Source organism: Branchiostoma belcheri, unplaced genomic scaffold (assembly GCF_001625305.1).
Source record: "Branchiostoma belcheri isolate BF01 breed outbred unplaced genomic scaffold, Haploidv18h27 scaffold101, whole genome shotgun sequence".
Classification (NCBI taxonomy): domain Eukaryota; kingdom Metazoa; phylum Chordata; class Leptocardii; order Amphioxiformes; family Branchiostomatidae; genus Branchiostoma; species Branchiostoma belcheri.
In genome coordinates, this window is record NW_017802392.1 from 592,320 (window position 1) to 610,798 (window position 18,479).

The 18,479-nt window shown below is 43.3% G+C and overlaps 3 protein-coding genes across 3 annotated transcripts in view; all 3 read right to left on the minus strand.

The window, feature by feature from the left end:
- Nucleotides 1-1,901: 1,901 nt before the first annotated feature.
- LOC109474293 (alpha-(1,3)-fucosyltransferase 10-like) lies at nt 1,902-6,866 on the minus strand. The gene is made up of 4 exons (XM_019774581.1): nt 6,776-6,866; nt 6,454-6,559; nt 4,723-4,898; nt 1,902-3,507 (listed from the first exon to the last, which is right to left on the minus strand). The coding sequence occupies exons 1-4, from the start codon at nt 6,848-6,850 to the stop codon at nt 2,407-2,409; spliced, it is 1,458 nt and encodes a 485-aa protein (XP_019630140.1). The 5' UTR covers nt 6,851-6,866; the 3' UTR covers nt 1,902-2,406.
- Nucleotides 6,867-12,143: 5,277 nt separating this feature from the next.
- Nucleotides 12,144-15,217, minus strand: LOC109474302. Its single transcript, XM_019774592.1, has 2 exons — nt 14,385-15,217; nt 12,144-12,710 (listed from the first exon to the last, which is right to left on the minus strand). The coding sequence occupies exons 1-2, from the start codon at nt 15,171-15,173 to the stop codon at nt 12,555-12,557; spliced, it is 945 nt and encodes a 314-aa protein (XP_019630151.1). The 5' UTR covers nt 15,174-15,217; the 3' UTR covers nt 12,144-12,554.
- A 60-nt stretch (nt 15,218-15,277) lies between these two features.
- LOC109474000 (nucleotide-binding oligomerization domain-containing protein 2-like) overlaps nt 15,278-18,479 on the minus strand; it is a 19,243-nt gene continuing 16,041 nt past the window's right edge. Inside the window, exons 6-9 of the mRNA XM_019774198.1 lie at nt 17,747-18,130; nt 16,382-16,566; nt 15,367-16,120; nt 15,278-15,325 (exon numbers count right to left, since the gene is read on the minus strand). Coding sequence (XP_019629757.1) covers nt 15,278-15,325; nt 15,367-16,120; nt 16,382-16,566; nt 17,747-18,130 — 1,371 coding nt within the window. The remainder of the gene's footprint in view (nt 15,326-15,366; nt 16,121-16,381; nt 16,567-17,746; nt 18,131-18,479) is intronic.

The window sequence follows — 18,479 nt, forward strand, 5'->3', positions numbered from 1 at the left end:
ATGTACCATGCATGTACATGTGTGCCAGATTTGATAGGAGCCAGGTGTGACTAATGAAGATTTTCTAGGAGTGTGGGCCAGCCCTAAGGATTTGTTTGTTTTAACAATCATGTGGGTGGGACCATAACTAATCAATGCTCAAGCCAGTAGCAATCTAAGCACCCACAAGGGCAGAATCCACTACACAAGCATCAGCCCAGAGTGTAGTTTCAAGTAAACTTTTAGGTACACTCTGGATGCACAATGTATCACATCTAAACAATTCCTTTTCTTTACTGCTACAGAATATTTATGATACCTGATGATGAGCTTTGCTCCTAAGAGGACTGGTTGCCTTTGAGATGAATCCGTGTTGCATGTACTAGAATCTAAGGCCCAGTTCACACGTGCGTCGTTTTTATGTGTTGGGCGTCATTTGACGCGTGCACGACCTGTACGACACATTTTTCAAGCGTGTAAACAGGCCCCCCACCGCCGCGCAGCGCCTTGCGTCGTTTTATCTGTGGCACCTTCAGGAGGTGCCACAAGTGCATCACGACACACAGCGGGGAGTCTGCGGCACGGAAAACATCATGTAATTATAAACAGACCTGCGTTGCGCGCAGCCCATTAACAGCGTCAAAGTAGGTCATGGGTCATATGCAAATTTTTGTATCAATTTCTACTTGTTGTTAATTGTTTCCTCGAATTATTTTGTACGGATTGTTAGCTAGCACTCAACATTACTGATTGTTTGCTGAGCATGGCGGAAGTCAACAGCTCTAACTGAAGCAGCGCTGAAACACGCTGTTTGATCTGGATGTGTAACTGCAACAGAATCTTCTGTAATTGTGGCTACACTGCGGCTGCCCGTTGGATATCGTGGTTCCGATCCCTATGATATGAGAGACCCCAAGCCGTCTTCTGCGCCATGCCCGGCACTGCAAGTATGCGCGAGAGAAGAAGAAAATCATCATTTGTCCCATGAAAAACAACAACAGCACTGTTCCCACCTGTCAAAGGTCACGGCAAGTCAGGGTTCACCACATGTGACGCAGCGCGACGCAGACCGCCACAGCTGCGGCACAAATTTTGCATTTGGATGGAGAATTCTGCATATGGGATGCAGAATTCTGCATTCAGGTGCAGAATTCTGCAACCCAAATGCAGAATTCTGCACCTCGAATGCAGAATTCTGCAGAACTGACCTAGTCCCAGGGGACCTATCGATGATACCTACGTAACTTTCAGCGAGTAATATAACATATTCTAGAATATTAAGTCTCCTTGTCAAACTATGTCTTAATGGTGAAAGGTAGTCCGGAATTAGAGTGTCAGTCCGGAATTAAAGTGTCGCCTGTTAAATACAAATAAACAAAGGCTCAAACAAACAAGCTGTAGTGAAATATCTACGATAAAACAACTAATTTCTTCCGAAGAGCAAATGTAATTTTACAAAGATTACAAAACACAGTGTATATTTGACAAAAACTGCTCTTGGGCTTTACTTGACACATAAATGTATAATTATGTATGAGTACAACTTTGTATCTTCCAAGTCCTAATGGCACAACATTAAACAACAGCTTGCTAACTAACTGTAGTCTGGTTACCGTAGTTCTTGTAATGCCTTTGTCATCACTTAAAAGAATTAAGAGTAAAAAAATTCTTACTGCAAAACTCTTACATTAAAAAGTACACAATAAAACTAGAGATTCAGATTCAGAAGTAACATTTGCAAAGCAAATGCATAATGTTTACCTTCGGACATGGTCTGCCCTGTTAATTTTTACTCAAAACACATTCACATATTACATGTGCTACGAGTATATGGTGACAGGAGCAGAGCAGACCATGAAATTGCAACATTATGTAACCCAACACCAGTCACCATGGTGACAGACGTCAACAAATCATGTCATTGGTCAGGTCAGAGGTTAGTGTTTGGAGAAGAAGAATAGGAAACAGAGCAAAAAGAATTTGTTTTCCTTCGGTAAACATAAAAATTCTTACTGCAATGCTTTCTTACCACAATTTATCTCATGTAGCCCGTTTTCCCATCATTTTAAGTTTAGTCCACCGACAGACTTGCTTCTAACATGTTCTCTACACCACCATGGAAATAGACCTCACACAACATGGTCGGTAACCAGGTTCATTCTTTGCTTGTTGTATTCCAGAACCATGACAATCTACAAATTTAATGTAGTTGTGTGACTAAATGGGTTAGGGCACGGTTCTGGACAGTCTCCAGATATCCAGGAATGCAGATTTGCCCTAGGCACGTTTCTGGATAGGCGTGGACTATCCAGATAAAGCATGGTTTTGAATATAACATTGCTTCTTTGTCTTCACACCAAAAATAACTAAAACCAATTATAAATAAGATTTTAAAAAGGACTAACTTTTAGTAATATACATTTGTGTTTATCGTTCTTCTACAATCCATTCAGGTCTCTTTCCTTCTTGTTCTATTCGTAGTTTATCTATATATGATAAATATTCTTCATATGACATATTTCTACCTGATAGAACATAATGGTTTAAAGCTTTGGCACTGAACCCTGCATTGTCATACATTTGTTGCCAAAAGTTCAGTTTTCCCTGGTTTTTAAAACCAGGTAGTAATTTGGGCCTTGGGCAGCCATAGTGTTCTTTGGTAGCCACATGCCTGACAACGAAATTTCTTCTCCTTTTTGTCATGTCTCTGTGAATTCTGTTACAAACAAAACATTCAAACCCGTCAATGAAGTTCATCTGTGTGAAGTCATTTACACCCCATTCTCTCGCCTTCATGTGCTTGATAAGTTTCTCATTTGTGACGTTGACGAATTTGTGATCCAAGTATTTTTCATACTCCACGTCATCATTGTTGAGTTTGGTTAAAAACTCTGCAAGCTCTTTTGGACCTGAGAAGTCGCTCACGTGTATTGCAGACCTGTTAGTCGGCAGCCACTCTTTAATGCTGGGGGATCCAAAATAGACAGGCACTGAGCCCAGATGCAGAGGACGCCACAGTTTCTCAGTGATGTAATCCTCGCAAACGGCATTCTCAAAGGCAAGCGTGAACTTGTACTGAGCCATGATTTTGTAGTAATCTGAATCGAACAGTGTTAGCGGGTCCTGCAGTCTCTTGGGTAAGTCTTTGTTATGCAGACAGTGTCCGTAAGCGTCTACATCTATGTACTGCATGAGCTCCTTAACATAACTGTCTCTGTCTGAGGGTGGGTCACAGTCAGCGTGCACGTAAACCACAGGAGACAAAGGGAGAGAATTTTTTGTCTTCGTCGGTACGAAATATGTCTTGTCCGCGAAGTCTTGGAGTTTCTCGAGGTACTGTGTGGTGAGAGGATAGTCGGAGTGTCTGCGGAAGGTTGCGGTGTGGTTGAACAGGTTCAGGACTGGCTCGTGACTGAGAAGGAAGTTGTTTTTTGGCGACTCCTCGTGGAGCAGTGCCCACTCGTGGTGTGTCTTCCTGGGCAGAGGGAGGTCCTTAGGGCTGAAGTCTGTTCCATAGAACACAAAAACCTGCAGGAAAATATACAAACCAAACATCAGAAATGAATCTAGTAACAAGATTAGTAAGCTTGTGTGACTGTGTGTTGTATGATAAGATTATTTTATAAGAAGATTTAAAGATTTGGGCCTTGCTTTTTTGTACCAAGTTCAGTCAGAAAATGTTAAATGTCTGAGGGAGCCACATGTACACCCCCTGCACATTATAGAACTGGGGAAAAAGTAGGGGCATGTCCCAGTGTGTGATCATGTCCCAAATACTACAAACCACAGAGTAGAAGTTGGTGCAACGATTGGATGGCGATGGCTACAAATCAGCCGGATACTGGCCTGGTGAATGAGTCTCGTATCAGCCACACAGTGATTTACATCACACAGACCTAAATACACGTACACCAGCCGCAGTGAAGCCACATTGCACAAGTATAGCCAGCAAAAAGCATCATGATTCACCTCTGTTGAAGATGACTAAACAACAACAAGTTTCCGAAATTTCTTGAAGGTACATCATGTACCTGAGTGTGTTAAGTTAGTCCTTGAACTTCTACAATATAGTTGAAGGCTGTTAATGCCACGATACATAGAATCCTAGTACAGTTGTAGCTATACTGTGTAAGAAAAGAATTAAGAGTACACACAGATAGAAACCCCGGGTCGGGGTTTGAACCCATGACCTCCCGAGCACCAGCTTCAAAATCTGACGCTCAAACCACTCGGCTAAAAGGTCTAGACCCATCGGCCAGGTCAGTTGGTTCAGCGCCTACAAACCCACCACCTACTCCCCCTTTTCTTTTCAAGATTTGTCCTTGAATCTTCCAAATTCGACATCCCTGGAGCAGCTGCAGCACCCATTGCCAGAACTCACAGGGCCGGTGTGGGAACCACTGACAGAATTAGGAAAGTACACACGGATAAAAACCCCTGGTCCCAGGTTGGGGTTCGAACCCACGACCTTCCGAGCACCAGCGTCAAAATCCGACGCTCAAACCACCCGGCGAAGAGGTATTCCGCCGGGTCAGTTGGTAGCGCCTACAAACCCCCCCTTCTGTTACAAAAAAGAAACAGATAGAAACCCCTGGTCCCGGGTTGGGGTTCGAGCCCACGACCTCCCGAGCACCTGCTTCAGACTCTGACGCTCTAACCACTTGGCCGAAAAGGTCTAGACCCATTGGCCGGGTCAGTTGGTAGCGCCTATAACCCCCCCCCCACTGTTACAATAGTACCCACCTGTGTTTTAGGGTGATCCTTGAAGTGCCTGTCCACAGTAAAGAAACACTTTCCCAGCTTGCACTGCTTCACTTTACCTCGCTCCCCGGTGAACGGTGTCCACCAGAGGATGATGGGAACTTTGATGTCCATCTCTGACACGGCGATGTTGTCTCTGTCATGTTCATCCAGCTCATCTGAAACAAAAATGTTCCCGTGGCTTTCTTTCCTTCCAAAAATGAATAATAAAAACTAGAAAGGTAACATTTTTTTTTTGCAATTTAGCAAATGCATAATGTTTACCTTCGCATATGGTTTGCTTTTCTTACTCAAATACATGTACCTTCGTATATATGGTCAGACAGGAGTCTACATCCCCCCTATAAAATTGCAATATTATGTAACCCAACACCAGTTACCATGGTGACAGACGTCAACAAGTCAGGTCATTGGCCAGGTCAGAGGTTAGTGTTTGGAACAGAAGAAGAAACATTACTAAAAACAATATGTTTTCCTTCGGTAAACATTAAAACATGTACTAGTTAGGGGTTTATATATCAATTCAAGGCTAGTCTAGTTTTATATTTCCCCCCCAAAAGTAAAGACACTCTATGCTACGTCATAGGCCTTAGGAGATGACATCAATTTAACAATTTAAGTAGCAAACAGTCTTAAAATGAACATCATAGAACTTGATCTGTTGGAAAGTCATATCTTACAAACTGATATCATGATATTTTTTACATAAACATGTAGGTGTAACATTAATTTTTTGTTATTGTTCTGTTACTTTCGTTCCTAGTGGCACTGTGGGGGGTTTATAGGCGCTACCAACAGATCCGGCAAACGGGTCTAGACCTTTTAGCGGAGAGGTTAGAGTGTCTGACTGGGGCCTGGGAGGTTGTGGGTTCGAACCCCGGCCCGGGACCAGTGGGGTTTTACTGGCTCTTGTTTCTTATGGTTTCTTCCACACCGGTCCTGGGAGTTCTGGCAAAGAGTGCCGCTCCAGGGATGTCGAATTCGGAAGATTCAAGGACGTATCTTGAAAAGAAAAGGGGGAGTAGTGTAACAGTGGGGGGGCTTTATAGGCGCTACCAACAGATCCGGCAAACGGGTCTAGACCTTTTAGCGGAGATGTTAGACTGTCTGCCTGTGGACTGGTGCCCGGGTTTGGTCGTGGGTTCGAACCCCGGCCGGGACCAGTGGGGTTTTTACTGTCTCCTCCTGTTTCTTACAGCACATAGGACTGCAAGTTATCCCAGCAAAAGTACATTACAATCTACCCGGTAATGTCATGTACTTTCATGGCATTGTCAGCACTTTTGATATTGTACAGGAAGGCCACACCGACTTAATTTTATGGATGACATCTGCGCGCATTAATTTTCGCCTGTCCTAAAAAAAAAAGATTAAATTGAAAGAATCACGTCCACCGAGCTCTGGCCTGGCTCTAAACTTGGGTAGTCTACGGTAGTTAGCGACAAATTACGGAGCTACTGAAGCTCCACGACTCAAAAACTCAGTGCTGAATTTAAAATAATTATTATAAATTCCGCTAAAAGCCTGCAAGTAAGTACTGTCGAAAATTCACAATACTAGAATTGTATTACTGTGGTTTAGTACCATTTTTGTGTTGCCCTGATTTTTTTTATTCGCCCGCGCGCACTAGTTTGGGGGTCGTCAGGGATGTCATCCATAAAATTAAGGAGGTGTGGCCTTACAATTGTTAACGTTACATTGTATGATACTAACCTTCACCGACAAGAAGTCTTCCTCCGTAGTCCACACTTTTTTCGAACCAGAGACCGCCCTCTAAGAGATCCCACTTCTCCTCTTCATTCTGTATTCTTGCGAGGATCTGTCGAGAGGAATAGTTTTAAAATCGCCATCCATCCAAACGTTGTCTAAACCTTTATTTCCGGATATTCAGCTTTGATTTGAGTCACAATATTTACCAAAATATGACGGTGGAAATGTGTATAAAAGCAAGCCAGTGAATCATTTTACGGACCAGTAACGAGGTCAGAGTGTCTACTGCAATCATACAAATGATATGCAATGTATTTAAACTCACCTGAAAACAAATAATGAAGAAGAAAACAACAATCATGAAGAACACAACCCGGAAGTATCGCTTCAAAGCCGCCATCTTGAGATGAATAACGCACGCCACCATGCGGTTCGATTGTGAAGTGCACCCGTAGTGAAATCTTGAAGCATTTTGCAAGCTCAGTGTCCAGAATATTACAAGTAGTTGTAGGTCTCCCCTCTTCTAAACCACTTCCCTGATAATTTCTCCCTTTTAACTTAATGGCATGGAAGACTCTTATTGGTTACAAAATTTTCATTTCTGTTCAACGAACATTCTGTAACATATGTTAGAGTCAATTCCGCGTCACCGAGTGGGTTGTTATTGTCATTATTTAGAAATGTTTTGAATTCTTTGTAATTGTTTGTCTAAGAAATTTCATAATTTGGAAATATTTTGAACATCTTGTCAATATTCTAAATAATTCCCTGGTTTTCTAAAACGTTTGAAATATTCCTGATGTGGATTATGACATTTCCAATAGTTTCTAAATATTTCTAACAGCACTCTACCATTTTTTACCATTATTTTGAATTATTTCTAACATTTTGTAAATAGGTCAGTGGGATGGGAAGGAAGTAATTCACACATCCCTGTGAAGTACAGGGCAGACTGCCTGGGTGTCAGGCATTGATGCCTTACAACAAAAGAGCCACCAGTGTCCAGCAGTGAAATCTAAAAATATACAGAGGAAGACAGAAGAGTAGGATTAGCACCTACTTTTATGGGGGCAATTACCCACATCTACCATTTGGTTATTTGTTTGAAATAGTTCTAAATATTTCGAATTGTGAAAGAAACACATGGGTAGTTCAAATTTATTCTAAAGAAAGAGATCTTTGTACAGTCACATTCAAAATGTTTCAGAAATATATAAATGAATTCAAATATATTCAAATTTTCATTTTCAAATTTTTGAAAAATTTAGAACTTTTGTTACTGGGGTATTCTTTTCTTCTAAATAATTCAAACGTATTAGAAACATGGAGAAAAAACCCACTCGGTGACGCGGAATGGACTCTACATATTTGAAAGTCCATTCATCATTTTTTTCTCGAAGGGTTTATGATATTTAGGTTGTAGTTTTGCTTAATTGTTTTCCCATTTCAATTTTTATCCTCAGATCAGAAGATTATTTTCTAGTGGTCAAAAAACAAGTTCACCAAAGCTTAAAGGTACTGCTTCGCACTTGTCTTCTTTCAATTTGCACCACTTAACCAATGGAATGACAACGCTACGTCCCTTTACTACTTATACGTAGTCCACATCAAAGATTTAATAGTTTGCTGCTTGTACAGTCATCCCATTGCAAGATATCGATAAACCGGTAATACACAGCACAGCTTGTCCATAATCAGTAACAATTGTACATTAACATGCTTTCTGATCATCGTCAAAATTATATAAACATTTACAATATAAACCGCTGCACTATTCATTCGACAAATCACAGATTCGTTTCTGCACGGGCTATTCAAAATAAAGCGCTTGATGTGCATGTATACATAGTGCATTTCCCGCATTTACAAGTAGAACAGGACGATATAAAATTACGCTGGTCCAGCGACCACAAGTTAATTGGAATGTTAATTGGAACTAGTTAATTTAAAAAAAAATTGATTGCGCTACGAACTACCTGCAACGTTTTCTCGAGTGATATATTAAAAGGCCACAGCAAGTAAATTTTATGGATGACATCTTCCGCAGACTCCAAATCTAATGCAATAGGGCGAAAAAAAACAAGGCTGGCCGAAAAGAGGAAGGTTCCAACATTTTCAAATTTTGACTCAATCATTGTACAAATGGTTTTGATTCAGTGGGAACATCACATATACACGCACGGCCAGCATCACATATCACTGCATCAAAGTAAAAAAAAAATCAATAAATCAGAGCCTTTTCTTGTCATACTTAACTGCCATCCACCTTCCGGGATGGCAACAGACATCTTTGCCCATTTTTGGCATGTTGAATACTGTCAGAAGGCAACAAAATTTCTTGTGTTTTTTTTTTTTTTAATCAGGCGAAAATTAATGCGCGCTGATGTCATCCATAACAATTACTTGCTGTGGCCTAAGTTAGGAAGTAGAGCAGTACTGCAGCAATAGCAATATACGAGCTATCGTATCCAAAACCGTGCCTATCTATCCCTGTATCCAAAACCGTGCCTGTCTATGCCTGTTTCCAAAACCGTGCCTATCAATGCCTGAATTAGTTTGGGAAATGATGAAGCAGTACGGTTCTGGATAGTCCGCGTATCCAAGAACGTAGATTTGTCGGAGGCACGGTTCAGGAAATTGCGTGCGGGCTATCCAGGACCGTGCATTTACTAAGGCCCACGACGACACTTCCACACACCTCTTCAACAGCTTGGCAGCGCGCTGTGGAAGTTCCGCGGAAGAGCGCTGTGGAAGGTATATCCTTGGCAGCGCGCTGTGGAAGGTCTGCGGAAGAGCGATACATATATCCCTTGGCAGCGCGCTGTGGAAGGGCTGTGGAAGAAGTGAAGCGTCGTTGTGGGCCTTCGTATGCATTAACATGGTTCTTGATAAAGCACGGTTCTGGATACAACACGAACCAACATGACGCCACATATTCCATCACACGTGCAGCATTGTAAAGTTTCTTTCACAAGATTACAGCGTTTTGTCGCGTAACATGCCAACATCCAACAGTTTTACCAGCCATAGATCTATGTGCTAAAACGACAGTGAACATCTCTGGGTTCCTAAACACAGGGCAAAGTGACATCTTTCATACATTCACACCTAAACCCTACACAACAATGCAACAACGTGATATGTCATCAAATACATCCTACTCTACAGAGATTTACAGTGGTTTTAACTAATGAGGTATGAGATCGCGATGTTCTGGTGACAAGTATTAGTCCAGCGGCATAGCTGGCAAAATCAGCTGAATTGTGCACTTTTCTTTAAAAGCACCAAATTTGGCACACATGTAGTTGAACATATACTGCACAAATTTGGCTATGGGGGCATTTCCAATTTTTAGGTAAAAATTTCTAAAAAAAGGGATTTAAAGGCCCATGATTTTTCCAAGAAGAGCGATATTGAAACAAAATTAACAGGTTTGTGTACCTTGTAGTAGGTTATGGTGGCATATAAATTTTCAGGGAGAAATATTGATGTTTGATTTTTTTCCCTCCCCCTTAATTAGGGCACTAGAACGCTTCGCCTATTTTGGGGGTTCTAAATTCAAGATGACGTCACGGCGCTTCTGGGCAGAAATGAAAATGCCTCCATATTCACATCTGCTTAGAATATGTTCAACTACATGTGTACCAAATTTGGTGCTTTTAGAGAAAAGTGCACATGTACAATTTTTCAGCTATGCCGCTGGACTATATGCAACAGCTGCAATAAACATATTAATCTCTTCCAGACTGGGCTGGAAAATGGTCAAATTTAGCCAAATGGAGGTAATTTACCAGGGGAGTTTGGCCACCATGAATCTATCTGCTTGAGCAGGATAAATTTTAAGCCCCTGTCACACATAGCAGAATATGGCATCCCGAACAATAGCTGAACTCCCCAACCATGGTTAGGAGTAGCTAGGCCGGGAGCAAGGTCGGCTGTGGTTGGCTGGTGTTCGGCCAGGTCGGCTACTATTCGGCTGCACCAGCCAGCGGACTGTTTCAAAATGTTTCAAACATTTGGATGTCGATGGGAGGTTCGGGATGATTGGGAGTAGGTCGGGGCATAGTTTGCATTCAAATTTGACTCAAATTCAACTCAAATTTGATTCACATCGAAAGGTGGAGCTGGTCTAAATCTGGTCAGACTGTTCCCGAACTTCAGCCAGCCTTGGTCGGCTGGTGTTCTGAGTATGTGACGGGCTTTTGTCATACCGCGGCCCGCTCCCCAGGCCAACTATTAACCCTTAGTTTTGCCGAATTCTACTATCCAAAGCACATTGACAAGTCCTGGTAGAGGCTACAACAAACAATCATCGCTCGTACCTATTTTCTCGCAGTCAGTACATATGACTGTCATCATACCCGTTAATCTAGTACAGTTGCATTAATAATACTCATTTCCATATAATACATTTATACGTCTATGATAATCTATCAAATAACTTTTAGTCAGATGCATATCAGAATCTGTAATGTTTCATTTGATGTTTTAAAAGTAACTAAACAAGAAAACAAAGATTCATGATATTCGTGTCATTTGTGACAGACGAATATTTTGGTCACTGATGTAGCTATTTGAGAATTAGCAAAGTAACAGTAAAAGGCAAATTTGTGGGATTAGTGGGGCAGATAACATCAAATTTTGGAGGAATCTTTCAAATTGTGATACAAGCACCAAACTTGCTACAAATACTCATGAGACATTACTCTTTTGAAAAATACGCGGGCCACTTGATTTGACTTTTGGTGCCCCCTAGCGGCGCTTTTTGGTACTGCAGCTGACCTTCCGGGCTTTGTATCTCCTGTTTTAAACATACTACAGTCATGATTTTTATGTGGTAAAAAGCTGTTAAAGTAAGGTAGAAGTGACGTAAATTTGGTGTCTCTAGCTGCTTGCGTTGGACCTGCAGAGGGGTTTTTTGCCGGTGCACAATTTGCTTCAAGGGCGCTTTTTTTGCTTCGGAAGGTCGGCTGCAGTACCAAAAAGCGCCGTTGGAGCAAATTTTTGCACCGGCAAAAAACGCCCCTACAGTTTTAACGCAAGCAGCTAGAGGCACCAAATTTACGTCACTTCTTTCTTACTTTAACAGCTTTTTACCACATAAAAATCATGACTGTAGTATGTTTAGAACAGGAGATACAAAGCCCGGAAGGTCAGCTGCAGTACCAAAAAGCGCCGCTTGAAGTCAAATCAAGTGGCCCGCGTGTTTTTTCAAAAGAGTAATGTCTCATGAGTATTTGTACCAAGTTTGGTGCTTGTATCACAATTTGAAAGATTATTTCAGTTATCTGCCCCACTAGATTAACAGAGTTTGGGAAAAAGCTACATCTCTTTGAAGAAATGGGTTTCTCCTTGATAATAAATAAAGAGGACGGAGTATTAGTAATAGGAAACGTAAAGACTTAATATTACAGAACAGGAGTAAAGGATAAACGTTACCCACTTGGGGAACAGAGAGAAACAACGTCAATGATTTAATTAATGAAAAACTTAAACTGTTCTCCAACTCAAAATTTGACTCACCAGAAATTTTCGACTGAATCACTGAGTCTTCCTCAGCGATCTGACTCAAACGCTGTGGACACGTGATTTTTCCCACGTGTGACGTCAGAAAAGGGTCAAATTTTGAGTTGGAGAACAGTTTAAGTTTTTCATAATGTAATTTACCAACTCAGATGAACTTTCATGCTGACAATGATTCTAATCTCTTTCTTCTTATGTTTGCATGCTATCTCATAAATCCATTCTGCTTCACATAGTTCAATATCATGACCATGTACATTTCTATATCTACAACAGGTGACGTTATATCATATCCACAACCATGCCTATCTAGTTCTATGTCTGAATGAATTACGGCCATTTAGGATCAGGCACAAGTCTGGATAGTCTCCGCGTATCCAAGAATCTGGATATGCTCGAACCATCCAGATCCGCGTGCCTGAGGATGGTTCTAGATAAGCATAGTTCTGAATAAAACAAGTTATCTACGTACTGTCCTACAGACAATGTGTCGCACCCAATAACAGCAGCTGAAAGATGTATTTCATACATTTCATTCGAATGATCTTGAATGCTGCAAAACGTACGTAACTTTTTTTTAATCACACTTTGTACCAAACCTCGAAATGGTTCCAGCCAATAGAGGCCAGTTTTGGACAGGTCTGGAACTTTAACGTGTCCAGTGCAGCCGTGATGACGTCAGTCTGGGCCATCATGTCTACTCGGGTGATCTCATCGAACCACTCTTCAAATGCGATCTGGTAGACATGGCAGAAAGGCGTGGTGTTACTTCATATCAGCAATATGTACAACAATGTTACAACAGAAGACATTAACATCTAGCGTCAGTGCACAGTAAACCAGTCAGAATTGCCCTGATGAAGATGACAGACGGTCATCGAAACGTCGGCTCGTGAAAAATAAATGCTTGTGACCAAAGAACTTTGCTATTCAGACATTAACATTGTTTTCATCTAGAGTTTACGGCCAGTCACTCTGGTCTTCCTCAGTAGACTGACCCAGTGAGACCTTTCACGTGGCTACTCTAAAGTGTGACGTCAACACTGGGTCAAAGGTATCTGGTAAACGATGTCTGTTCCCGTCGTGACATCCTCTTTCACCCCTCTCAGGAAGTAGTCTTGTTCGGTGTCTATCAATGACCAGATACATTTGACCCAGTGTTGTCGTCACACTTTAGAGAAGACACTGGGTCAGTCTATTGAAGAAGACTAGAGTGACTGGTCTAAAGCTGTAGGTGTTGGAACAAAAGTTTGAACTGTAAACATGTAACTACCAACACGGATGAACCTTTATGATAATATGCACATATCATTTTACATATACATATACATACGGGTAAGCATTAGACTGGATGACACCCTTCCTACAATACCAGGGCCCCCAATACTCGCTCCGGATCCTTTACAGATAGTGGGGCAGATAACATCAAATTTTGGAGGAATCTTTCACTTTGTGATACAAGCACCAAACTAGGTACAAATACTTATGAGACATTACTCTTTTGAAAAAATACGCGGGCCACTTGATTTGACTTTTGGTGCCCCCTAGTGGCGCTTTTTGGTACTGCAGCTGACCTTCCGGGCTTTGTATCTCCTGTTCTAAACATACTACAGTCATCATTTTTATGTGGTAAAAAGCTGTTAAAGTAAGGAAGAAGTGACGTAAATTTGGTGTCTCTAGCTGCTTGCGTTGGACCTGCAGAGGAGTTTTTTGCCGGTGCACAATTTGCTTCAAGGGCGCTTTTTTTGCTTCGGAAGGTCGGCTGCAGTACCAAAAAGCGTCCTTGGAGCAAATTTTTGCACCGGCAAAAAAACGCCCCTACAGTTTTAACGCAAGCAGCTAGAGACACCAAATTTTCGTCACTTCTTCCTTACTTTAACAGCTTTTTACCACATAAAAATCATGACTGTAGTATGTTTACAACAGGAAATACAAAGCCCGGAAGGTCAGCTGCAGTACCAAAAAGCGCCGCTAGGGGGCACCAAAAGTCAAATCAAGTGGCCCGCGTACTTTTTCAGAAGAGTAATGTCTCATGGGTATTTGTACCAAGTTTGGTGCTTGTATCACAAAGTGAATGATTATTTCAGTTATCTGCCCCACTAAGATATCTAGAAGGGAACGAGTATGGGAGCCCTGGTAACCTAGATAGGATGGCATCCAGGCTAATACAAACCAGCATATGCCATGCATGCTTACAAACAATCATACAAACATTTTGTACGAACATAGATTGCATGTAGTTTAGAAGCATGTTGTATTTCTGTGTTTGAAGCTAGATGTGATGTTTTGTTTGAATGCACGTATCTGCACGGAAACACTGCTTGTCCATGATGCCATAAACCTTAGAGCTGTTTTTTTGTAGTTGTTACCTCCTTTTTTTAAATTTCATTCAAAATTAATGAACGTCTCACCTGTAGCATCTTAGCTCCCTTGGTGCTTGTTGGGACGTACTGGTCACTTGCAATGAGAGTCATACGCTTGACGCCGGGTTTGTGAGAAGGCGACTGACAGGAGTGGGGGAACCTGGACAGCAGCCCGACCGCTCGGATCGGACCCTTCTGTAACAGTTTGCCTGCGTTAGCATAGACCTGGGAGGCTGCCACTTCACTGAACAGCACCACGAATTCCATGGACTTGGACCGGTTCAAGGCGGATATGACGTCACAGAGGTCCTGATCCGGGAACTTTGAGACGTCCAGAATGAGGTACCTGATGGCAGTCGTCCGCAGGATCGTCGGGACAACGAGGGAGGCTGATCCGTAGCTCAACAGGAGTTTGTTAACCGTGCCCCTTTGTTTGAAGATCGTTTCTAGCGAAGAAGACAGAAGGCTGGAGCAAAGCGGGTCTTTCTCTGATTCGCTGATGTTAAGACTCAAGGCAGCGAGATTCTTGTGTCTGCCGACATCGACTGAAATTAGATGCAGGAAAAGAGCGGCAGAAGTGTTCCCGGTGAGAGAGAGGGACGACAGGAAGGCGCCCAGCTTCAGAGTACGAAGGTCGTCTTCGGAGAAACTCGGTGGGCGGTCGTGCTTCTGACGAGAGGAGCCGAACATGCTAAGCCGGACTTTCCTGAGGCTGTCACTGGACAGGATCCTGGACACGGCCATGTTGATCTCATGGACGGGCATGGACTTGCACCGGAGAGGGATGTCCAGGTCAATGCTGGACACGGAATGGTTTGTGTGTAGAACAGACGACATTGTTTGCAGATCGCAGGCCACGGGGAAGAGTGGCAGACTGATGTGCTGTAACGTTTTTACAGACGGCAATGGTGCGGAGCAACTGTCTGAAGCCGGGCACGTCACTAGCGGCGGTCCACCTGTCCACCACGATCGACGTGACGAACGGGTCGCTGTGTTTTTGGTCCGAGTGTAACATCGTTGATATTGTTGCCAGGTAGTTGGTTGGAATGTTGTAGAATCGATTCTTCAGTTTGGTGGTCACGTCGAAGGACCCGTCGTCGACAAAGGAGGGGAGAACAATCTCCACCAGCTCTCCATGAGGGGCACATTCGTGCAGACAGGACAGGCACAAGTTGTTCGCCAGCTCGCTTTTCTCTCTCACCTCTTTCCACGTCTCGAAGAAGTAATGGGCACGATCTTTCAAGAGTCCTGCTAGATATATGCACACCATGTACATGTCGGGGTTTGGAATGACCTTTGCGAATTGTTCGACGGTGAAGCCTTGTTCGGACTCGGCAAGGTAGTACGCGGTGAGGTACTCCTGGATCGTCTTGTGCAGGAAGCGCCACGGACGCTGGGACAGACGCCGTGCCCACGTGTCTTGAGCGAGCAGCCCGACGTGAATGAGGTTAGGGATGTCCTCCAGCTCTGGTTCCTGAAACACCATCCGGTTTTCTTCCAGCCCCCTGAAGGCGACCTGGCCTAGCGTGACGAGGACATTACGAACATCGGCGAGGACAAGCTCGGCTTCCGAACACGGCTGCCCGATACGTTCGAAGTAGCGGCGCACGAGACATTCTATGAGTGTTGAGTACAGCTGTGTAAGTGTGGCCGGGAGGGCTCCCTGATTGTCCTCCCAGAGGGCGCAGAGAAATACCGCATTTAGCGGGTTCAAGGCTATCCCTGACAGCGGAGTGTTGGAACGGATGCGCTGCAGAAGACCGTCTGCCGAGGCCCTGTCTTCCCTGTGGACGTGTGACAATATAGTTAACAAAATAACACTTTCTGTTTGAGCATATTAATGCTGGTGCTAGTAGTGTATACTTAGCCAGGTATAAGCCGTTTACAATTGATATGGTTAGAATGGCAAAATGTCCAACAGATGTTTAAAGCAAGTGTTTAGAACAAATGGTAGGTTGGTCAAATGTCTCTTATCATCTACAAAAACCGAAAAATTTGCCGAACAACTTGAAAAAGAGAGAACTTGCACTGCATTTGTTTTTTACCTGAAGTAACGTTTGATGAATTTTGACAGGGTCTCCACGGTGTGCCCCTCTAAGATGTAGGCCTTGTCGCAGCTCCTGAGGAGGGGACAGTTACTCTCCGGGCGGGTCGTGATCAGTGAGAAGGCGCGGCGCAGCGGAGACTTGCTGAAGGATTCCGCCATCTTCGCCTTGTGCGGAGACCTTACCTATCGAGGGCCAAGTGTTAAAAATTATACACATATGAATGTCGAGCGTAGGGTGGTGCCCATCTCCATTTCGTAGCCCTTGGGCGACACACAGTTGTGCAAGGCACTACAGCAGGGGGCTAGTCCGCTGGTAGTGCTGTGTGTTTGACCTTCCCACACTCTTTCTCATATGTGCTGAGTGCTAAGCAGAGAAAGAAGTGTGTACCATTTTTAAAGTCTTTGGTATGACCCGGCCGGGGTTTGAACTCACGACCTCCCGGTTACAAAGCGAGCACTCTAACAATTGAGCTATTGCACCGGTTGACAATACACATACACATATAGAGAACAAATATTCTCTCCTACACAAGTAAGAAAAAGGGTCTCACACATACAGCAGTTTTCTCTCTCCAACACAAGCAAGGGAAAACGGTCTCTCACTTACAACAGTTTCTCTCCCACACACATAGCTTTTTGTCTCTCCCACACAAGTGTTGAATAGGGTCTCCCCCACACAGAGCTTTCTTCTCTCCCACACAAGTGTTGAATAGGGTCTCCCCCACACAGAGCTTTCTTCTCTCCCACACAAGTGTTGAATAGGGTCTCCCCCATACAGAGCTTTCTTCTCTCCCACATGCTACAGAACACTTGTACGCCCACACCTGGGGTACTGTGCGACTGTATGGGATCCCCACACCATTGGCGGTTCCCAGGCGTTGGAGCGAGTCCAACGAAGGGCGGCGCGAATGGCTGTTAGTGATTATGACTACACCAGCAGTGTTTCTGACATGTTAAAGCGCCTCCAGTGGCCGTTACTTGTTGACAGAAGGAGAACCGCTCCCTTGATATCTTTATACAAAATTGGTCATGGACATATTAATATTCAAATGGAACAATATCTCAAACCTGCCCATAGGCGCACCAGAGGAAGTCATGAATATAAATATATATCAAGTAATACCTGCCAAAACAGACTGTTTTAGATTTTCTTTTTTTCCACAAACAATAAAAGAGTGGAATAAGCTGCCGGGACAGTTAGTACAAGCCCAGACAGTGGAGGCCTTTAAGGCCGGACTCCTGGCCGCGCAGCCATAGTCCGTCGTAACCCCCCCCCCCTCTCAGTGATACCCCAGTAGGGATTTTTCGAGAGTATCAAGAAGAAGAAGAAGAAGAAGAAGAACACTTGGCCCTCGATACTTACCTCATCCAGGCCGTCCATGATGACCAGGATCTGCTCCGGGTTGGATGAGACAAAGTCCCAGATCGCCTCCACTTCGTCATCGACGGCCTCGTCTGCTGCGATGATCTTGACGATCACGTCTTTCATGGAGGGAAAGCTGATCTTGTTCATCTCAACAAGGAACACCAGCTTGAACTTCTTCAGGGAGTGGACGGTGCCCTGCGCCCAATCGTAGGCGATCTTGTGGCAGAGCATGGTCTTGCCGATGCCAGCAGGACCTTCTACAAGAACGCAGGACGGCCCGTCGTCGAACAGCCACTCTTCCTGGAAGCTGTAGGACTTGTCCATGCAGTCTGCAGATACACTTCGCCGCTTCCCCTCCACGATAGCCAGATTTGTATAAACCTACAAAACGCATGTAACAAAACAATCATCCATGTACTACATGTATGACCGTTAACATCAACGGTTGTTGCTAACATTTGTGTCTTAGTTGGCGAGGCAGCATTTTGTCTACTTAGGAAATATTCTGTGTCACCTACTGAAACTTACAAATCTACTATCAATACCTTAATATAAAATATAAAGGAATTGTAAAAAATGTCAGAATTGTGTAGAAGGGCAACAAACATCCTTTTGTAAGATCCATAGAGCCGAGTTTTAAGAACAAGTAGACAATGTATGTGAATATAGCAATATCTATGACATGTCAGTTATGATGATATATATATCTATATATATATATCTATATATA